Source organism: Choloepus didactylus, chromosome 1, assembly GCF_015220235.1.
Source record: "Choloepus didactylus isolate mChoDid1 chromosome 1, mChoDid1.pri, whole genome shotgun sequence".
Classification (NCBI taxonomy): Eukaryota; Metazoa; Chordata; class Mammalia; order Pilosa; family Megalonychidae; genus Choloepus; species Choloepus didactylus.
In genome coordinates this window covers 198,784,667-198,808,622 of record NC_051307.1, presented here as the reverse complement: position 1 = coordinate 198,808,622, position 23,956 = coordinate 198,784,667, and the positions used below count along the sequence as shown (strand labels likewise).

The window sequence follows — 23,956 nt, the reverse complement described above, 5'->3', positions numbered from 1 at the left end:
TGATGTATGCAGTTTTATAAAAGCCATGGGAATTCGGAGGGTTGGTGACTGGCCAGGCTGTGTCCCCACCCCCCATCCACTCTCCTCAGGAATGAAGCTGAACCTCTTATCCCAGTCACTGGCATTTAACCACACCCGAGTCCTACTCTTAAACTCTTGTTAACACTCCCAACTTTTGATCTGGTAAAAGGCTCTGTCTATGAAGCATTTATTAGAACGTTAAAACACTTTTGATTGCCCTCAAGTCTGCCCGGCTCTGATTCAGGATTCTCTTCAGGTGCTGTGGGCTGAGCTTGCCAAGGGAACGGTTGCTGGGCTCCACGTCCTCTGCTCACCCTCTTGGCAGCCCTGCTCCCCCAGTTTCCCTTTTCGCTCATTCTTCCGGCATTTGCACATCACATTTAGTCAAGGGCAGGCAATTGTGAGCACGCAAAGCCAGGAACTAATGCTGCGTGCCCAGCGGTGTAACAAAACCAGACAGGATTGCTAGATAACAAATGCAGCTACCTAAAATGGGCCCTGAGAGTTGCTGTATGAGAAGGGGTGCAGGAAGGAGGTCTGGGTGGCCTCTCCCCACCTCACAGTGCCCCTGCTGAGCTTCTGAGACCCTCAGTGCTTCCAGGGGACTTAACTTGTGTTAAAGGATAATTTTCAAAAAAGGCGAGCTCGTGACTCTCTTGCAGATATAAAATGAATACGTTAAAGATTCAATTTTCTATTTTTCTCATTATTTACACGAGGGTGCCACGAAAATGTTATGACCCGCTCAGGGGAAATCTAAAGGACAGACACATTTAGAGATCAGGAATATTGAAGTGACTTTACAAATGGAGCAAACTGACTTTTCAAGGGTAGAGAGTTTTCCCTCCCTGGACAGAATTTATCTGTGTTTCTATAGACAAGAGTTATTTGTATTGCTATCATTTTTCTACAAGTTAACTTCAAGCTCTACGGAGTTGCAAAATGGCCCCATTAAAGACAAGGGCGCATATCCCTAAGGGACCAGATAATCCCCACAGGCTCCAGCATTCCAGTGAAAGTTTACCCTGCAGTTTCTTTTGCCTATTTCAGTCTTAAATTTCTCCACACACTTGACAGTGCCTGAAAGTGGCCCAGACCAGGTCTTGCTGCACACCCCTGTCCAGACCCTCTTAATGCTCTCAGGCCCCTCCTGACACTCCCCTCCTAGGCTTTCTGCAGACCCCACAGCACCTTCCAACAGCTGAGTGTGGTTCTAGCCACCCTTCCTTCAGGTAAAAGCCCAGAGTTTCTTTGCAAGGACTGACCCTCTGCTACAGGGTTTATTTAGCGTTTATTTAGTATTTGTACTGCCTGGGGCCCATTTAAAAAATAGCCCCAGAGCCCTGGCTCCTGCCTGCCAGGAGTTTCCTGAGTTGGGCAGAATGCAGCTAAGTCCCATCCAGGGTGGGCTACCTGATTTTGATACAGGCAATATCTGTGTCTGGTGGATTTGAAGGAAACCCACAAAGAATCTTGTCATACAGAATATGAACTCATTAAAGGCTCCAAACCAAAATCAAATCCCTAAATGGAGAAAGACCTACCAGATGCAAGACACAGTCCTAAGGGCTGTTTGGGCATTTAGAGGAAAGCAAGACGAGCATTGTGGCCTGTTGTCACCATTGCGCTTATGATCAGGCTGGGGAGAGAAGCCATAAATGTGGAATGCTATAAAATGATAATTCAGAATATTAACAAAAAGAAGGTCCTGAGGAGTGGTGGGAGGCTGAGGAGTCCTGAGCCAGCCCTAGTGTCTGGTTAGACCTGGAGTTTATGAACAGGAGTGAAATTTCCCAAGGTGGTTATGGATGATTGGTTCGGTTTGCTAAAGCTGCTAGAAGGCAGTATACCAGAAATGGGTTGACTTTTAACAATGGGAATCTATTGAGTTACAAATTACAATTCGAAGCCTGTGAAAATGTCCAAATTAAGACATCAACAAGAGGATACCTTCTCTGAAGAAAAGCTGCTGGCATCCAGGATTTCTATTGCATGGGTAGGCACATGGTGACATCTGCTGGTCTGGTTTCGAAGGCTGTCTCCAAAAGTTTCTGGGCATTTCTCTCTCTCTCTCCTCCTGTGGGTCCTTCTTGCTTCTCCTGGGGTATTTTCTTTCTAAGCTCTCTCTCTCCATGAGCTCTCTTAAAGGACTCCAGTAAAGGATTAAGACCCGCCTTGAATTGGGTGGGTCACATCTCCATGGAAACAACCCAATCATAAGGTCCCACCCACAATAGGTCTGTGCCCACAGGGATGGATTAAGAGAACATGGCCTTTTCTGGGGTACATAACAGCTTCCAGCCAGCACAACGACATTCCAAAGTCAGGTACTTTATAAACTGGGGCCATCTAGATATTTCTCTCTTCAAATGCCCTTGAAAGATCAGCACATTCCTGTGGCTCTGCATTTTTTTCAACTTAGGTTGGCTCAAGATAATATCAAAGGAAATTAGAAGCAATCAAATCTGTAGATAATTTTGGTAGAAATTTTAGCCAGGAATTAATTACATCTAATTCATCTCCCCTACTTTTTTAGGGTCTGAGGTTTCCACTACATTCCCCGTGGCTGAAGAAAGAGGAGAGGAGGAGCAGGGAGGAAGGTGGAGGGGAGGGCCTGGGGAAAGCATGGTGAGGACCGCCCCTGCTCCCAGTGGCCTGCCTCGGCTCTCCAGGCAGGTGCTGGCCAGTCCCCACCAGAGTGACCGCTGCCTCTGCTGCCCGTTGCAGGATAAAGGAGGAGTGGAACTTTGTGGCCGAGTGCAGGAGCAAAGGCATCCCCCAAGCTGTGTACTGCAAGAATGGTTTCATAGACACCAGCGCGCGGCTTCTGGAAAGGATCGAAAGGAATTCTCTCACAAGGCAGAGTGACCTTTCCAAGGAGAGAGACAAAAGGAGGAGTGCATTTGTGTTTGAACTTTCGGGAGAGTGCTGGAAGGTAAATCTGTTTGCTTCTCTGTTTGCAGTGAGTGGGTGCTCAGTGCGCCGCCCACCTGAGATCCGGGCACTGGGCTTGGTGGAAAGAATGCTTGGATCTTTAGAGAGCTTTGCACAGGGAGGAGTGGATTATCTGCTCTGAACTGGTTCTCATGTCCTCTTCCCCCTGAAGCACAGTGGAGCCCTGGAAAGAGCAGTGCAATCCACTTGGATCCTTCTGGGGCCGAGGATTTGTAACCAGGGATGGTACAGCCTTTAAGGATGCTGAATCCTGCTGTTTTTCACTTGACATCTAAAACAACTCTGCCCTCTTTTTCTTTTTAACCAAACTGAGCTTTTTATTTATAGAACACCTCTCAGTGGGTGTTGACCTTGCTGCCTTGTCACAGTGCTGTAGAGCTGCAAAGAAGCTTCTCCAGACTCTATTCAGGTTTTCTGCCCTGAGATTCCGAGCCCAAGACAGATCCTCCCCACCCCTGTCTGCTCCCCCGCCCCCACCCCACTCAACTTGCTGATTTGCTTAGGGAGGTGTCTCCGGGGGCTGTCTATGATCTGAACTGACTTTTTTTCATGTTAAATCTGACATTTTCTGGTTGAAGCAGCACCTTTTAGCATAGGATAAGTCAGCTTGCTTAGGGCAGCCTGTGACTGGAAGATGTTCTGGGGCTGTAGTCCATTTTACTAAGACAAAGTTCCTCTGGGACCTGCTCCCTCTCATCTCTTTTTACCCTGCCATTGTATGAGGGAAAGGACTCTGGACTGGGTGACTAACTATTTGGGATGATTCTGGTAGAGTTCTCCATTCTCTCCTTTGTGCTCATCACACTTTGTGATGCTGTGGTCAGTGTCATGAAGTCAGGGAGGCGTGTGCCATCCTCATTTCTGTTCCACCCCTTCAGTGCGGAGAACAACCTCATTCGCAGGAGGTCTTGATAAAAATTTGGTGTAGTGGGTTGAATAGCATCCACAAAAGATGTGTCCAAGTTCTAGCCCCTAGAACCTGTGAAGCTGACCTAATTTGGAAAAGGGGTGTTTGCAGATTTAATTAAGTTAAGGATCCCAAGATGACACCATCCTGGATTAGGGTCAGTCCTAACTCCAATGGCAGGTGTCTTTATGAGAGACAGAAATGGAGACCCACAGAGAAACAGAGAAGAAAGTCTCATGACGATGGAGGCAGGGAATGCCAAGAATTGCCAGAAGCTTCCTGAGGCTGGGAGAGAGGTGTGGGACGGGCTCTCTCTCACAGCCTCCAGAAGGAATGGACCATGCTGACACACTGATTTTGGACTTCTGGGCTCTGGAACTGAGAGAGAATACATTTCTATTGCTTTAAGCCCCTAAGTTAATGGCAATTTGTTACAGCAGCTCCTGAAACTAATACACTTGGTGAATTGAATTTCTTCAACCAGACAAGTGGCATCTTTAAAGTCTTTAAGCATTCTTTACATGTTTACAACTTTATCTCCGAATGCTTGAGCTAGGGGAAGCCTTGGAGGCTGCTGAGTCCCTCACTGTCACTTTAGAAGTGATTCAGGCCCAGGAAGGCAGCACGACTGGAAAATGGCGGAGCCTTGACCAGAAGTCAGCTCTCCTCTGTCTTTCTGGTGCCCTTTCCCTACTGTAAAATCATAAAAACATTTGGAAATTTGGCACAGCAAATATTAAATGTTTATCCAGTATTTCTAAAAGTAATTACAGAGTAAGGGAAAGGCAGCACACATTTTAAAATCTAATGTACAGGAAGACTTTATATTTAGAAGATGTTAAGTTGGTATGATATAAATAAATGATAGGTGTTGTGGCAAAGGTGTGAGCCTGGCTATGTTCACAGCGCATTGATTTTTAATCATATGAATTCATGGCTGCTTTGAAATTGGTCTAATCTGCCATTTTGAAATTAATGGCAATTGCAGTGTCTTTGCTTTCTTTTTAAAATGGCTGGAGAGTTGCACATAAATCTAATGCTCTGATGCATGCTCAGTTTTACTTGGCTGTGTACATATTGCCACTCAACTTCAACAAATCAAGGAATTCATTCTGACTGATGTAATTTAATTTTTATTTTAGGAGTTCCCAGATTCATTGAAGGAGCAGACCCACCTGAAAGAATGGCATATAAACAATACTTTGATTCAATTCATTCCTGCATATATTGAGCTGTTTCAAGCAATGAGAATTCTGGATCTGCCAAAAAACCAAATCTTAAGTCTTCCAGCTGAAATTGGTATGTTACTTAGCAGGAGTCTTCAGTTCTCTTGTCTGTGGTAAAAAGGCAGCTGGTTGGCAGGCAACACTGCACAAACTGTTTCCTCCTGGGTAGGGAATTGAAGTGTGAGAATTTCGGATCTGAGCAGGAAAAAATCTGACCACTAGATGGCAGTAGCACATAAGCTTAGGGTGCTGCTTTAACAGAGGGGACATTCCTTTCAGCAGATCTTCCAGAGGCTGCCGTGTGAGGGAGCTGCCAGAAGGGGAACAGGGCAAGGAAAACTTCTGGGGGAGAGGGGAAAGGGAGAGGAGAGCTTTTGGTCTCTAGGCAGTGTTGCAGAATTAGCATGGTGGGAATCGCTGGGCCAGAAAGCAACAAGGTGCAGAAGTGGCTTTGGGTCTTATAACTAACTACAGGGCCTGTCTTATCTGTAGCTAGATGTCGGGCACAACTTCATGGGTTGTGCAAAGCAGGCCAGCTCCAAATGGCTAAAGATGGCTTATTTGCACTATTTTTTAAAACATTTGTATGTGAGTTTGGCACTGGAAGGCTTTTTTAGGCTAACAGACCCAGGCTACTATAAAGAAGCAAACAGCACATGGCCAGAGTCCAGAAGCTGTCTGGCTCATTTATGTAACCTCCACTTACTGCCCCAGAAGGTCTCTGGGTGGGGTTGTTCCCACGTCCCCAGGGCTCCTCATTTGCAGAGATGCCTTTGGCAGTGGTGCTGTGACCCCAGCTGCATAACTCAGCACATACAAACATTTGCCAATTGCTCAGACACTTAGATGTCCCGTGAGTGAGTGAGGAAGTGCTTAGGAACTCTATGCTTATTTTCTTTTTGTTTTAGGAATCTGTGTTATTTCCGTGTATTAATTCACTGATACTTTTTTTTTTTAGCCTGCCTTTTTTTTTTCAGTTAATAGTATAATTTTTTAATTTAAATTCAGTTTTATTGAGATATATTCACATACCATACAATCATCGATGGTGTATAATCAACTATTCACAGTTCCATCATATAGTTGTGCATTCGTGACCCCAATCTATTTTTTTTTAAATTCAGTTTTATTGAGATATATTCACATACTATACAATCATCCATGGTGTACAATCAACTGTTCATAGTACCATCATATAGCTGATGCATTCATCATCCCAATCTATTTTTGAACATTTTCCTTACCCAGAAAGAATCAGAATCAGAATAAAAAATAAAAATAAAGAACACCCAAATCACCCCCCTCATCCCACCCTATTTTTCATTTAGGTTTTGTCCCTATTTTTTCTACTCATCCATCCATACACTGGATAAAGAGAGAGTGATCCACAATAGCCTGTCATTTTAATAGATCAATATTTTATGATTCTTTTTTTTTTTATTAGAGCAGTTGTAAGTTTACAGAAAAATCATGCATAAAGTACAGGGTTCCTATAAACCCCCTTTCCCCCTGCAGTTTTCTCTATTAATGTTTGCTTTAGTGTGCTACCTTTGTTCCAACTGATGAACCAATATTTTTATAATTGTATTATTAACTATAGTACACAGCTTGCCGTAAGGTTCACTCTTTGTGTTGTACAGTTCTATGGTGTCCTAGTTTGCTAATGCTGCAGAATGCAAAACACCAGAGATGGATAGGCTTTTATAAAACGGGGGTTTATTTCGCTACACAGTTACAGTCTTAAGGCCACAAAGCGTCCAAGGCAACACATCAGCAACCGGGCACCTTCACCGGAGGATGGCCAATGGCGTCCGGAAAACCTCTGCTAGCTGGGAAGGCAGCCGGCGTCTGCTCCAAAGCTCCGGCCTCAAAACGGCTTTCTTCCAGGACGTTCCTCTCTAGCAAGCTTGCTCCTCTTCAAAACATCACTCCCAGCTGCACTCCCAGCTAGCAGAGGTTTTCCGGACGCCATTGGCCATCCTCCGGTGAAGGTGCCCGGTTGCTGATGTGTTGCCTTGGACGCTTTGTGGCCTTAAGACTGTAACTGTGTAGCGAAATAAACCCCCGTTTTATAAAAGCCTATCCATCTCTGGTGTTTTGCATTCTGCAGCTTTAGCAAACTAGAACAGATTTTGGTACCAGGAGTGGGGTGCTTTTGCTGCTGAGTTTGCAAATACCAAACATGTCGGAGTGGCTTTTTAAGTGGATAAGGGGAAGACTCTGAAAGAATTGTGAGGGGCTTGATAGAAAAGGCCTAAACTGTTTTGAAGAGACTGTTTGTGGAAATATGGACTCTAAAGATACTTCTGATGAGGCCTTGAACAGAAATGATGAATGTGTTGTTGTGAACTGGAAGAAAGGCAATCCTTGTTTTAAAGTGACAGAGAATTTGGCAAAATTGAGTCCTGGTGTGAGATGGAAGGAAGAATCTGGAAGCAACAACCTGGAATACCTAGTTGGGGAGATCTCCAGACTACGTATGGAGGATGTATCCTGGCTTCTCCTTGCAGCTTATAGTAAAATGCAAGCAGAGAGAGAGAAACTTAGAACTGAACTCTTGGGTTCCAAGAAACCAGAAGCTGATGGCTTGGAAAATTACGAGCTTCCAGGGGGTGGAATTCCAGAAGCTACAGCCCAACGTGAGGATGTAACCAAACATGGAACCCAGCCGCCATTTCAGTACAAGCCAAGATTGGAGATGGAATTATCCAGAAAGGATTTGTGGAAACTCCTATTGTCTGATGGCTTTGACCCCTGTATGCTTCATGCGAAGCCAACAGAATTTTTGGGAGATCTTTGCAGACAGAGCCGCTGCCAGTCGGGACTGGAGGAGAAAGACAAGGAACAAATTGAAGGAAAAGTTTCTTCAAAGACAGAGCCATGGAGGTTGAGGTCTGGAGTCAAGAGGCCTTGGGCTGGGAGAGTGGAGCAGCCCACATGCATGGAAAGGGTGAGTTTGCCCCAGAGGTCGAGGGTGGGCATTCCACCTCGATGCTCTGGAAGAGTTTTGCCACCCAAGGTCCCAAAGAGGGTGGAGCACATTCCCAGGGAATTGGGGAGAGCCTGGCTGCCACCACACTGTTCTGAAGGGGTTGAGCATGTGCCCCGGAGATGGAAGGGAATCCGGGAGCTGCCCCGAGGTTTGAGGAAGGTGGGGCCAAGAAGGTGGTCTCCCCAATGTGTGGGTATGTTGGAGCACTCACGTAAGCGTTTGGAGAGGAAAGGGCTGCCGAAAAGGCCCTTAGGAAGGGTTAGGCTCCCACTCTCTCAAGCCCCAAGGATGCAACGTTGTTCTATAAATGACTCTCAGACTTTGAAATCTAATGAAGTTTGTCCTGCAGGTTTTAGGAACTGTTTTGGTCCTGTTAACCCTGTTTTCCTTACTGTTTCTCCTTATGGCAATGGGAATGTTTATCCTATGAATGTCCCTCCTTTGTATACTGGAAGCATATAACTTGTTCTAAGTCCACAGATCCAAGGCTAAAGGAGAATTGTGCCTTAGGACCCACCACGCCTGTAATTGATTTTGATGGGATTTTGTACATAACTTATGTTACTGAAACGATTTAAGTTTTTGGGATATTGTGATGGAATGAATGTATTTTGTATTTGGAAAGAATATGTTTTTCTGGGGTCCAGGGGGTGGAATGTGCCGGTTTGAATGTATTATGTCCCCCAGAAAAAGCCATATTCTTTGATGCAATCTTGTGGGGCAGACATAATAGTGGGGATTAAGTTGGAGCATTTGAATTAGGTTGTTTGCATGGAGATGCACCCCACCCAACTGTAGATGATAACTGATGAGGTATTTCCATGGAGGCGTGGCCCCACCCATTGAGGGTGGGCCTTGATCAGTGGAGCCATATAAACGTGCTGACTCAGAGATGGAACGGAGTGCAGCTGTGAGTGACGTTCTGAAGAAGAGCAAGCTTGCTAGAGAGGAATGTCCTGGGAGAAAGCCATTTTGAAACCAGAACTTTGGAGCAGACGCCAGCCACATGCCTTCCCAGCTAACAGGTTTTCCGGACGCCATTTGCCATCCTCCAGTGAAGGTACCTGATTACTGATGTGTTACCTTGGACACTTTATGGCCTTAAGACTGTAACTGTATAGCCAAATAAACCCCCATTTTATAAAAGCCTATCTATCTCTGGTGTTTTGCATTCTGCAGCATTAGCAAACTAGAACACATGGCTTTTAAAAAATTTGTATTCTGGTAACATATATACAGTATAAAATTAACCACTTTCAAGTATACAATTCTGTGGTGTTAATTACATTCACAGTGTTGTGCTATCATCACCACCAGCCACTGCCAAAGCTTTTCCATCACCCCAGACAGAAACTCAGCACCGATTAAGCATGAACTTCCCGTTCCCCACCCCGCCTCACCTCCTGGTAACCTGTATTCTAGTTTCTGATTCTATGACTGCATATTCTAATTATTTTAAATTACTGAGATTATACAATATTTGTTCTTTTGTGTCCGACATTTTATGCAACATGATGTCTTCAGGGTTCGTGTGTGTTGTTTCATGTATCACAACTTCATTCCTTTTTACAGCTGAATGATATTCCATTGTGTGTATATACTACATTTTGTTTATCCATTCCTTGGTCGATGGACGTTTGGGTTGCTTCCATCTTTTGGCAATTGTGAATGATGCTGCTCTGAACATTGGTGTACAGATAGCTGTTTGAGTCCTTGCTTTAAATTTCTTTGGGAATATACGTAGAAGTGGGATTGCTGGGTCAAATGGTAGTTCTATATTTTTTCTGACAAAATGTTTTCCACAATGACTGCACCATTTTAAATTCTCACCAACAATTGTATGAGGATTCCTATTTTCCAGATCTTCACCAACACTTGTTATTTTAAGAATAGCTGTTTTTAAAATGGTAGCATTCTAGTGGGTTTGAAGTGTTGTCTCATGGTTTTGATTTGCATTTCCCTGTTGGCTAATGATGTTGAGCATCTTTTCATGTGCTTATTGGCCAGTTGTATATTTCCTTTGTAGAGATGTCTATTCAAGTCCCTTGCCCATTTTTAAAATTGGTTGTTTGTCTTTTTGTTGTTGAGTCATAAGAATTTTTTTTTAATTTTGGATATTAAACCCTTATCACATATATGGCTTCTAAAAATTTTCTCTCAATCTGTAGGTTGTCTTTTCCATTTCTTGATAGTGTTTTCTTGATAATGTCCTTTATACAAAGTTTTAAATTTTGATGAAGTCCCATTTATCTATTTTTTCTTTTGTTGCTCGTGCTTTTGCTTGCCTAATACAAGATCATTAAGATGTTCCCCTATATTTTCTCCTAGGAGTTATATAGTTTAGGTCTTTGATCTATTTTGAGTTCTTTTTTTGTATATGGTGTGAGATAGGGGTCTGCTTTCATTCTTTGGCTTGTGGATATCCAGTTTCCCCAGCACAATTTGATGAAGAAACTTCTTTCTCCTTTGATTGGATTTGGCACCCTTGTAAAAAATCAGTTGACCATAGATGTATAGGTTTATTTCTGGGCTATCAACTCTATTCTAATGATTTATTTGTTCGTCCTCATGCCAGAACCACAGTGCTTTAATTACTGTAACTTTGTTATAAGTTTCAAAATTAGGAAGTGTGAGTCCTCTAATGTTTTTCTTCTTTTTTAAAGATGATTTTGGCTATTTGGGGTCCCTTGCCCTTCCATATGAATTTGATGATTGACTTTTCCATTTCTGCAAAGAATGCTGTTGGGATTTTGATTGGGATTGCACTGAATCTGTAAATCACTTTGAGTAGAATTGACATCCTAATAATATTTAGTTTTCCTATCCATGAGCATGAACTGTCCTTCCATTTATTTAGGTCTTCTTTAATTTCTTTCAGCAAGGTTTTGTAGTTTTCTCTCTATAAGTCTTTCACTGCTTTGGTTAAATTTATTTGTGGATATTTGAGTCTTTTAGTTGCTAATATAAAGGAATATTTTTCTTGATTTCTTCTTCAGATTGTTCATCACTAGTGTATAGAAACTGATTTTTGTGTTGATTTTGTACCCTACCACTTTGCTGAATTTATTGGTTCTAGTAGCTTTGTCATGGATTTTTTTTTTTTTTTTCTAATTTTTTGGATTTGCAGATCATGTTATCTGCAAATAGGGAGTTTTATTTCTTCCTTTCCAATTTGGATGCCTAAAATTTTATAATTCTTAATCATTTGTATCATTTTGTTGTTCTGTTGCATCATCTTGAAATGAAGAACACAGTGGTCATTATTGCTTCTCTTTCCCTCAGGGTGTGAGGGACAAAGATCAGGGGCTGCACAGAGCTCCACTCTCACATCACATGCCGTAGGATCAGGTGGAGTGGCATGCTTATGTGAAAATTCACCAGAATCCAAGATGGTGTGGGACCAAGGGTGGCTCTGGGTTTATAAAGACGCAAGGCCCCAAACGTTCTTCCACTTAGACCGATTCTCAGGGTTATTTATGTAGCTGCTAACTTTGACGTAATGTGTCCTCCCAGATACAAGGAAGATTTGCTTAGTGCTTGTATAAGAGAAGTAGATTTCCCAAGTTCAGGGTTCCTCAGCTGTGATGAAAACCCCCTGTAAGCATAGTGTCTATCTGGGCACTCCCTTTGGACTTGAAGGTAAGGGGTATCAGTGCAGATATGCTGTCTCTGACCCAAGAGTTTTGTGTCTTCTGCCAGGATCTGTGAAAAAGTAACAAGCCAATTTTTTAGCTTGTAAGTAGGGTAAATTCAAATCCCAGACCCAATAAGAATAAGTACTTCTGCTACCTTGCCCAGTTTCTGGGATGGTAGAGAGGCTCTTAGAATTTAGAAGAACCATAGAAGTACATCTATATTTTAAGGGTCATTTACCTTATGCCTCATTCATTTTGCAGATCAAAGAAACCAGGTCCCAGTGATATTAGCTGACTTAACTGTCATCACTCAGGGTCAGGGGACTTAGAGTCTTGGCTAGAAGCCAGATTTCATTATTTCCAAGTCATTTTGGGGCAGCCTTACTAAAAGTATAAGTAACTGAATAGAATTTCTGGGGACTGAATCACTCTTAAAAATCCTTCTAAGATTGTAAGTTTCTGTTCTCACACATCTGAGAAGCCATGATGGTTGACTAGACGCAGGGATCCTTGTCATCTTGTCAACCTGGGATCAGGAACCTGCTGTCAACAGCCAGATGGATGGGGTAGCAAGCATGGAGCCATGGAAAAGGGGGGGCTGGGTCATCAGCTTGGGGTGAGTCTGTTCTCACAGTTGCCTAAAATTCTACCACAGGCACTCTTCTTAATTTATGTGTGGTTTTGGTCCCATAAAATGTCTTCTTTAAATCATTGACAGCCAGCATAATTTCCATTCTTTTCTTGGGAGCCAGTTTGATTTGGGCAGCAGTTCCCAACATTGACAACACATTAAAATCCCCTGAAGATCTTTAAAAATCCAAATGTCCAGGCCCCACTGCAGACCAATTCTATCAGAATCTCTGGACCTGGGGTCCAGGCACTGGTATTATCATTTTTTTAATGCAATTTTATTGAGATATGTTCATAACATACAATCCATCCAAAGTATACAACAGTGGCTCACAGTATGTCATCATATAGTTGTGCATTCATCACCACAATTTTAGAACATTTTCATTACTCCAAAAAAATTAATAAGAATTAAAAAAAATAAAAAAATAAAAATAAAAAAGAACACCCCAAACATCCCATATCATCTATCCCCTTTATTATATATATATATATATATATATATATATATATATATATAATGATTATTTTATTATTTATTTGCACATACACTGGATCCAGGAAGTATACGTCCCAAGGTTTTCACAATCACACGGTCACATGATAAAAGCTGTATAGTTATACAGTCAACATCAAGAATCAAGGCTATTGCATTACAGTTCAACAGTTTCAAGTATTTCCTTCTAGCTATTCTAATACACTAGAATATTAAAGGAATATCTATATAATACATAAGAATACCCTCCAGAATGACCTCTTGACTCCATTTGAAATCTTTTAGCCACTGAAACTGTATTTTGTTTCATTTCTTTCCTCCCTTTTAGTCAAGAAGGCTTTCTCAATTCCATAATGCCAGGATCATCCCTTGGAAACACGACCCAAATAGAAGGGAGGGCAGTGAGTTTATCTGCCAAGATGGCTTAGAGATACAGGCCACATCTGAGCAACAAAAGAGGTTCTCTGTGGGCAACTCTTAGGCATAGTTATAAGTAGGCTCAGCTTTGCCATTGGAGAGATATGCTTCATAAAGGCAAGTCTCTAGATCGAAGGCTTGGCTTATTAAATTGGGATCCCCTGTTCAGGTACTGGTATTTTTAAAGCTCCATAGATGGTTCCTGTTGCAGCTAGAGTTGAGAACTACGGGGCGAGGGAGCAAGGATGAAGTTCTGTGTGCTTAAGGGGAGAAGAAGAAAGTGAAGAGTGAGGGGTTCCTGGAAGGTCGATGTGTCATTTGAGGCACTCAACTTAATCTCTCTGCTCTTTAGTTTCCTCACCTATGAAGTGGGGATCAAAATGCACTTTCTTTATTTGGTTGTTGGGAGGATTGGATAAGATTAGAAGAACCAAAGTGCTGGACACATAGTTATGATTATTCCAAGGTAAGCAAGTCCACTTGGAAGCACGAGAAATCTCCACACTCACATGCATGGCAAAATTTCAAAACATCCTAGAAAGGAATTAAATTTAAAGTCCAGCACTTCCAGTAAGCATTGTTAATGGTTTCCTGGGTATCAAAATTATACACATACCTGTATTCTTCTATAGATCTACACTGAAGCATAATCATTTACAAATATATTTAAATATGCATGTTAAATATATTTATATAAATGGGTTTATGCCATGCTCTCCAGACTATGCCTCGCATGCTTCCCCTGATCATACCACGAAGATGGAGATAAACTGGGCCAGGCTATCTGGGTCTGTTTTCTGGATCTTCCGTTGACTGGCTGAGTGACCCTGGGCAGATCTCAGTTTTCTCTTCTGTACATTGGCGATAATAATAGTACCTACCTCATGGTTTGTTGTGAGGATTAAAAGAGATAGTACAAAGAAAGCACTTTGGAACAGGTAGACCCCCAGCATTTGGTGGTGGTTGTTGTGGTTGTTATTATTATTATTACATTTGCTAATGTTATTTTTCAATATAAAAATGTTCACACCTTCCTGTTCTTCCCTAAGGGCTGAGTGATGATTATGGCATGGTTTATTTAATTTGTTCTTCAAAATGTTTAAATTAAATTAATTGAATTGAATACTTGTCTCAGATTCAGAAAATGTACATTCTAGTCTAGCTTTGAGTTAAACTAAATATCTTCATCTTAATTTCTTTGGATCTTAATATCCTCATTTCTATGATAAAGCGTCATATCATCATTTTTAAAACATTTGCCAGCTCTAAAATTCTCTAGTTGAAATTTTTTATATGTTTCAACCTGTGTGAGGGAAGGGAACAAAAAAATCTCAGAAGCTTTGAACAGTCTATCTATAGTGGGTTTAAATCATATGTGTCTTGTAATTTAGAGTCTATTTCAATTCAACTTCATATAATTCATCCATGACTTAGGCAGAGAAATAGCATTCTCCCCTTATCACATGGTTGAGGAATGTATCCCCAATTTGGAGATTTTTTTATGACAGACGAGTCTCAAAGTTTTCATCGTTACATGGGGCATTCTTAACAAAATGAAAAACAAAATAATAAAGATAGATAGGTCTTCTCAGAATCATTTAGGTAGTTTTTAAACCCATATTTTCTTTTAGGGAATGGTTTTCCGCAGTGCTTGCTTCTTGGATATTATTTGGATTATTAACGTAGAGTATTTTGAATATATCTTCTTTTTTTCCAGACATAAGTAATGTGGACATCTAGAATGAATTGTTTTAAACATGCTGCAAAATGAAAAGAAATTAAAATATATTAAATTAGGGCATGTTCTCCACAAACTAGAGATAAATGAAAAATATATTCAGCTACAGGATCTATCAGGTAGCCAAGCAAGAATGAGGAACATGGGGCTGGCCAAAGGGCTTCTAATTCTTTTATGTTGAGCAGCTGTATTTTGTAAAGGAGGTTGGGTTTGATCTCTTAACATGTTGTCTTATAGAACCATTGTGGGTTGGTGGAGGGGAGAAGTTGGGGAGGAAAGATCGACAGACAGGGTTTACTCTTTTTCTCATTATCAGGACAGTTATTTTTAACATTTGACATCAAGGAATTAAGAATGGCAGTGAGTGGTCCTCTTAACTCTTTTGTGAAACTCCCAAAGAATTACCAGTATATGGATTTAAAATAGGCAATTATTGAAATCATTAAAGATTTTTATCCAAATAAAGTAGGGTAATTTTTTAAATTTTTTTAAATTTTTTTATTTAATTTTATTTTTAAAAGTATGGTAATTTCTTATGCTGTTCCTTGGGTCCTAGAAACAAAAGCCTCTAGACAATTGCACCACAATTGGATCATATTCTGTTCATTGGAAGTTCGGTCTGAGGACTTTGGAAGAGCAAATACAGCCCCCTGTAAACAAGCAGCGAAGACCCCAGTCGGCCTCGTGTGGAGCCTAATTCCTGAACCAGGCTCCAGGCTCCTGGGGTCCTTCTCAAGCACAGCCCAGCAAGCATGGCTGAGGGGACGTGGGGTTGAACCGGCCCTGAGGGATGTACTTCCTGCCCTACTTTCTGCCACGTCTCTCCGCGATGCTGCTGACTCTTTCCTCTTTGCTCTTCCCAGGCAGGGGGATTTGCTGTCTCTGGTTCTGTGGATGGCTTTCTCCCTAGAAGACCCACTGCACGGCCTGTCTCTGCTTGCTGTCGGTGCTCCCGCAGCTCCATCTTCCCTCCCACCCCCTGCTCTCAGAAGCGTTCAAGCTCCTCAGCTTGGCTGTGAGCTCAGGCCTTCTGGGGCGTGGGGCACTCTGCATGGCCGGGGGTCCTGTTTGTTTCCTTCCAGAGTCCTTCAGGGGCTTGAGAGATTAAGCCAATGTCACACGCAGCACATTCCACCTGGCAGAGCAGGGAACAAAGCTTGGCTTGCTAACAGTTGACCTCAGCACGTGTCAGCCAGCCGGGACTTTTTTATGGCGCTTCTTTGCTGGTCGCAACTGGAGCTGCCCATGTCCCATTCCTGGAGGACTGGTGAGAAAAGCTTGATCAAGCAAGCAGCCATGTATTTTGCTTATGTGATTTTAATGAGAACCAAGTTGTACCTTTGTCTCTTAAAAAAAATTAGAAATATTGAAAATGCACTTAAAATCCTTCCATTAGTTTTATTCTTACAATTCTAAATTCTGCAACCGTCCTCCCCTTGTTGCCTGGCTCCTGTTTTGTTCTGAGGAAAGCCCATTTATTTACCACACATCTCTCCCTGCTCTGCTTACAGGACTGACTGGTGTGTGCTGTCACCTGCTCCATGTGCCATCTTTTCAAAGGTTATTTGCAGGCATGACTCACTGAGTTCTCTTTGGGCTGGTTCTTCTGAATCATCTTGTGCCAATAGCTATCCATAAACTCATTCACTCAAGGCACATTTATTGAGCACCTAACACACTGAGAGCACCTAACACATACAACAAAAAATATTTGAGTACCTGCTACATGCCAGGCACTGTACCAAGTCCTGGGGAGAAAATGGTGAACAGATACAGGCCCTGCACTTACGAAGGTTATAGTCTGGCAGGAGAGATGGACACCATTCTAAGTGTTATTGACAAATAAAATAAAAGGCTCCTGTGCCAAGAGCTGTAAAGAGCATGCCTGAAAAGCTGAGAGCTGCAGGAGGAAGAGGGAGTGGTTGGGAGGAGGACCGTGCTGTTGGTAGCTGTGTGGTCTGGATCACTTACACAATCTCTGCAGGACTCCATTCCTGAAGCCGGGAAGTTACCCAGTGCTGGCCAGGTTTGCGGAGGCTTCATCAAAAAGAGATAATTTCCCTGATAGCACTTTGTCATCTATAATGTGCAGTGCATTTGTAAAGCCCTTGACCATTATTAACTATTAATGTTTGACATATCAGTATAGGCAATTTTAATAACCATGTTTTCTAAGAATGTTTCAAACCTTGATGCTGTATTCTATGTTTTTGCTCCCATGATAAATAAGCCGAAAACAAATGTGGTCAAATAAGAAATGAAGTGAATGATGAGAAAGTAAACGGCCGTCTTGAAGCTCTGGCCACACTGGGCTGGGTGTTGCACTGCTGAAGATGAGGCCTGGTGACTTTGATGAGGCTTTCCTAAGTGTGCTCATTTTCCAAAGCCCTGTTTGCCAGGGCAGACGGCTGGTGGGGATGACCCTACATGAGCAGGAAGCTGGAGCTGCTATTACCAGGGCACCGTCATTTCCTGGGGTTTCTGCAGAGTGCCCTTTGCCTCCTGAATGAGGCAGGGGGAGGGAGAGCGAAGGGAGTGCCCTGCTTAGAGAGGCCCAAAGCGTTCAGGATGAAAGATGGATAGATATTTAACAAAGAGAACTTAAAAAAATACTACATTGTGTTTAGCACCCTCCCACATCCAACAGCTGGGGCCTGGGATCTAAATCCTCTTTGACCGAGAAAACGGAGCTCTTTTCAGATAAATAATGCCAAATTCTTGCCAAAATACCAAGAAAGGGAAAGTCATATTTATATAATGAAGTCAGGCATCGTGGAAATGAGCAGCAAGGATAACAGTGACTTTAATGGAAACATATACCATTTCTTTGTGTCTATAATTTATAAAATGTTGTGCTTGATGTAGACTTTCTTAAAGCTATTACTTCTTCTTTGACTGTCTTTAAGAAGTTGACATACAGCTTTCTCCCTCTTCAGTTACTTTATCTTATCTTTGTATCTCCTCATGGTAGTAAAGGACATTTAAAGATGGTATAAATGTGTCCTAATGCACTGGAATAAATGCAGATCAATCCGGTCATGTAACTCTAATGGATACATTTACTGCACCTGTCTGAAGACAAGACACATGGGACATTCACGTCTTCTGTGCCAATCTCCTACTTCCCTTATTTAAATGAAAGAAAGTTTCTGCAACACACAGACTTGCAGAAACTGTGGCTACGGAAAGCATTAGTGTGGTCCTCTGTTCCTCAGTCCTCTGCATAAGCGAAATGACTTTTCCTTATTTTATATTATCCCCTTTTCCTGCTACTTTGACCGCAACAGGCACTTTCAGGTTTTGCAGTGTACATCAGGTGGGGCAAGTTAAAGGGGCCACTGGTTTCCACATCATTAATATTTCTAAGGAACTGAGTAGTAGCACTGTTGACTCAGAAATGGCCCTGCCTCCAATGCACTGCCTTTGTATGTTTCATTTCTTCATTTACAAAATGCCAAGAAGTTTGTATTTCAGGTGTCTACTCTGTAAAAGTAAACAATAATTCAGATTTTCTAATTTTAAATATTAGTTGAAGAATGTTAATGAAGTCTCTAACACCTTAGCACATGTATGACATAATTTTTGAGTATTAAATATATTTGCGGTGATACTAGTTCTTGGTTGGAACTGGTTATTTATTGATTCAGTCGAGACAAAATTGGGCTGCAGTATTTTCTAATCAATCCAGTTTTTGCAATTATTCTTAGTATTGTCACTGTCTGCTTGGAAGAGGGACTTACAGCATATTGTTCGGGGTGCATGATGTCATAAATGGTGAATTACACGTGATCTGTAAACAGTCGACTTGCTTGAATCATTTATCACATCTATAGAGCTTTGAGCATATTTCATTGCCGAGCTCCCTTTCATTAGAGTCCGCCACTGGCCATAGCAGGTCACAGTGTTTCCTAGGAGCTGTACTGTTCTTCAAAGCCATTGCTTGTTATTTAATTCAGGTAATTGCTGAGGGGGTTATGCTTTGTGGGTGCTGGGTCTGATCCAAGCAACTCGGAGGACAATCTCCTGCACTCACCTCTCCTGTTGTTTCATGAAGGATTAAACAATGAAAGGGTAAGCAAAAACTGCTATGATCAAGGACCAAAATGTTCAGGATAAAAGATGAGTAGACATTTAATAAAGAGTGCCTATAAAACATGCGAAGTTATGTTTAGGGCCCTCCCTGTTATTAGTTATGCAAAAGTTTTAAATCTGAGGGTTTTTGTTTGTTCTTAAAAGACCTTAAAGGACCTACTCAATGGATGTTAACCCCTTCTGATGACAGGTCGTTTGAAGAACCTTAAAGAACTCAATGTGAGCTTCAACCATCTGACAAGCATTCCTCCAGAACTGGGAGACTGTGAAAATCTGGAGAAACTGGATTTTTCTGGGAATCTAGAATTAACTGAGCTCCCCTTCGAAGTAAGAAATAAACATTTCTGCACTATGATTTACTTTGATTTTGGTAATGACTCTAAATGGTCTAAAATACAGGGTAGAAGGTTAAAAGAGGAAGTCCATCTTTATTATATCACATTATTCTGGCATTTTAATCACCCTATACAAGCTATTATAAGGTCTTTTAAAAATGTGCCTACTTAGGCCAGGGCCTGAATTGAAGTTCAGACTATCAAAGGGAAACTAAGCAAAACATCTTATTCATGCAAGGTATTTTTTTTTTTTTTATTAAAGTCAGTTTTATTGAAATACATTCACACACCATACAATCATCCATGGTGTACTATCCACTGTCCGCAGAATGATAACATAGTTATGCGTTCATCACCACAATCTATCTCTGAACATTTTCCTTACATCAGAAAGAACCAGAACAAGAATAAAAAATAAAAGTGAAAAAAGAACACCCAAATCATCCCCCCCATCCCACCCCATTTGTCCTTTAGTTTTTATCCCCATTTTTCTACTCATCTATACACTAGATAAAGGGGGTGTGATCCACAAGGACTTCACAATCACACTGTCACCCCTTGTAATCTACATTATTATATAATTGTCTTCAGGAGTCCAGACTGCTGGGTTGGAGTTTGGTAGTTTCAGGTATTTACTTCTAGCTATTCCAATGCATTAAAACCTAAGACGTGTTATCTATATAGTGCATAAGAATGTCCACCAGAGCGACCTCTCGACTCCATTTGAAACATGCAAGGTATTTTTATTTAATGTCTGTTTAAAGTATGATGGCTGTTGTCCACAATGCAGATCCCATTTTATTTATCCACAGTGATGAATTCAGAAATTAATAAATAAGTAAAGGGGATAAAATTTTTTTTCTATATACTCAGAATTAGTAGATGATTAAAGTAGTCTTATAGATAGGGTTTAAGAAATATATCAATTTAAAAAATTTTCATATTCTCTTGGTCTGTATTAATTAGAGAAATGATTTTAAATCATTTTCTGATAAAATGGAGCAGATAAAAGTGAGCAATTTTTATCAAGATTCTTGTGCTGAAGGAGATGAGGATATCAAAATCCTGCTGGTAATGAATGAGCTGAAAATGGTCATTGCCGGTGAGTTTCTGACGAGGCCTTGGCCACTGATCGTAGTCCTAGGAGAATTCTTTTCCTTTCCAGAACACTGCTGTGTGGAAGTGGCTGCCTCTACTATCACCCTTCTCACCCCAGGAAGTGCCAACACCAGTTCCAACCTGGGGGTATTGTGAAGGTAGTGGGGACGGTGGGAGAATGTTTAGACAGGGATCCAGCAGTGGTGCTGAAGGGGCAGGATTTGCACAGAGGTGTGTGTGCATGTGGGGAGCCAGTGGCTAGGGTGGTGGCTTTTGGATGGTTCTGGTGAGGGTCCATACCCAGGGCTCAAGATTCCCTGCACAGGTCTGTTCATCTCCTAATCTTCCCCAGCCTGGGAAATGGCTCGACCTTCATGCAGATGCTCAGACAGGAAGTAAGTCATCCTTGGCCTCTCTGGCACCCATGCCCTATATCCAATCCATAAGCAAATCCTGTTGGATATGCCCTTCAGAATATAGTCTGAATCTGACTATTGCCCAACAGCTTTCCACTAACACCCTAGTTCAAGCCAGTGTTATCTGTTACCTGGGCTGGGGCAATGACTTCTGGGCTGGTCCTTCTGCTTCTATTCTTCCCTATAAAAAAAAGTTTTCCCTTTTACTTAGGTGTAATTTACATACCATTAAAGTCACCCACTGTAAGTATACAGCCCACCACAATCCAGTTTTAGAATCTTCCCATCACTCCCAGAAAGTTCTCCCATGCCTGTTTGCAGTTAATCCCTGCTCCCACTTGACAACTACACATCTGTTTTCTGTCTCTATAAATTTACCTTTTCTGAACATTTCATACAAATGAAATCATACAACCTATAGTCTTCTGCTTCTGTGTTCTTTCTCTTAGCATAATTTCTTGAGGTTTATCCACGTTGTCCCATGTGTTAGTAGTCTGTTCCTTTTAATTGCGGATTAGTATTCCTTTGAAAGGGTGTACCACAGATTGTTTATTCATTCATCAGTGATGGCCATTTGAATTATTTCTGATTTTGGCTATTGCAAAGAATGCTGCTGTGAATATTTGCATACAGATCTTTGTATACACATATGTTTTCATTTCTCTTGGGAAGATTCCTAGGAATGGAATTGCTGGGTCATATGGTAAGTTTTATGTTTAACTTTTTAAGAAACTGCTAAACTATCTTCCAAAGTGGCTGTACCATTTTACATTCTCAATAGCAATGCATGAAGTTTCCAGTTCCGTCACATCCTTGCCAACACATGATATTATCTGTCTTTTTTATTGTAATCATTCTAGAGGGTGTTTAGTTCACCTAATTTTGGTTTTATTTTGCACTTCCCCTAATGGTAAGTATCTTTTCATGGTCATGTTTGTTGTTCTTATATCTTCCTTGTTAAAATGCCTATTCAATTATTTTGCCCATTTTTTAATTGGGTTGTCTGTCTTCTTATTGCATTGTAAGTGTTTTTTATGTATCCTGTATACAAGCCGCTGATTAGAAACACTATTTGCAAATATTTTCTGCCAGTCTTATCTCATGATTTACACTTTTTAATGTTGTTTTTCAGTGCACAAAGGTTTTGAATTTTGATGTTCAGTTTATCCATTTTTCTTTTATGCATTTCTGTATAAATTTTAGGATCATCTTGACAATTTCTATAAAAAGCCTGCTGGAATTTTATTAGGGATTATACTGGATTTATAGATCAATTTGGGGAGAATTTCCATCTTCTCAATCTTGAGTCTTCCAATCTGTGAACATGAAATGTTTCTCCATTTATTTAGGTCTTTATTTTTCTCAACAACATTTTGTAGTTTTCAATGTACAACTTATTTTGTTAAGTTTATTCTAAGTATGTTATTTTTTGATACTATTGTGGATAGAATGGTTTTCTTATTTCATTTTCAGATAGTTCATTAGTATTATGTAGAAAAAAATTGATATTTTTACAGTGATCTTGTAATCTGCAATTTTGCTAAACTCCTTTATTGGCGCTAGGTTTTTCTGTGTGGATTCCTTTGGATCACAAATGAAGACTGTGAATAAAGACAGTTTTACTTGTTCCTTTCCAATCTGGATGCCTTTAATTTCATTCTTTGTGTCTCTCTTTTTTCTGCTTGCCCCCACCCCATTGCATTAGATAGAATCTTCAATATACCATTGAATTGAAGTGGCAAAGAGGATATCCTTGCTTTACTTTACCATTAAGTATGATGTTAGCTGAGGGTTTTTGGTAAGTGCCTTTTATCAGGTTGAGAAAGTTTCTTTGTTTTACTAGTTTGGTGAGAGTTTTTACCATGAAGGATAATGGATTTTGTCAGTGCTTTCTGCACCTATTGTGATAATCATGCAGTTTTTATCCTTTATTCTATTAATATAGTGTACTACATTAACTGATTTTCAGATGTTAAACCAACCTTGCATCCTTGGAAGAAATTCCACTTGGTGATGGTGTGTATTCCCTCTTAGATGTTTCAGGATTCAGTTTCCTAAAATTTTGTTAAGGATTTTTTTTTGTGTTTTTGTTTATGAGGGACACTTATTTGTAGTTTTCTTGTGATGTCTTTTTCTGGCCTTGGTATCAGGCTTTTTGTCTCTGGCTTTGGCCTCTTAGAAAAGTTGGGAAGTGCTCTTGTCTCTATTTTCTGAAGGAGTTTGTGAAGGATTGTTATTATTTTCTTTGAAATATTTGCTAGGATTTACCAGGGAAGCCCTCTGTACCTGGGCTTAGCTTTATGAGAAAATTTTAAATTACTAATTCAACTTCTTTACTTGTAATAGATCTATTCAGATTTTCTATTTTTTTCTTGAATCATTTTCAGTAATTTTTGTCCTTTTAGGAATTTGTCCATTTCATCTAAATTATCTAGTTGTTGGCATAAAGTTTTTCATAATTTTAAAAATAATCTTTTTAATTTTTGTTGGGCAGTGAGTCCTCTTTTGTTCCTGAATTTTTTCTTGGTTAGTTTAAGCAAAGGATTTCCAGTTTTGTTGATTTTTTCATAGATCCTACCTTTGGTTTCATTAATTTTTCTGTAATGATTTTCTCTTTTCTATTTCACTGATTATTATTTCCTTTCTCCTGCTTGCTTTGGGTTTAGTTTTTCCTTTTTCTGGTTTCTTAAGGGGGGAGCTTAAGATATGGATTTGGCTCTTCTTTTGTGATGTAAGCAATTAGAGCTATAAATTTCTCTCTAAGTGCAACTTTTGCTGAATCTCATACATTTTGATAAGTTGTTTTATGTTTTCATTGAATTCAAACTATTTTCTAATTTTCCTTGTTATGCCTTCCTTGGTCCATGAGTTATTTAGAACTGTGTTGTTTAATTTCAGAATATTTGAAGGTTTACCATATTTCTTCCTGTTGTTGATTTTTAATTTAATTCCGTCATGATTGGAGAACAAACTTGGAGTTCAAAACTTTTAAATTTAC

At 40.6% G+C, this 23,956-nt stretch overlaps 1 protein-coding gene across 1 annotated transcript in view; it reads left to right on the top strand.

The window, feature by feature from the left end:
* LRRC2 (leucine rich repeat containing 2) overlaps positions 1-23,956 on the top strand; it is a 96,250-nt gene that overhangs the window by 44,853 nt on the left and 27,441 nt on the right. The window contains exons 3-5 of the mRNA XM_037849333.1: positions 2,749-2,956; positions 5,026-5,182; positions 19,300-19,436. Coding sequence (XP_037705261.1) covers positions 2,749-2,956; positions 5,026-5,182; positions 19,300-19,436 — 502 coding nt within the window. The remainder of the gene's footprint in view (positions 1-2,748; positions 2,957-5,025; positions 5,183-19,299; positions 19,437-23,956) is intronic.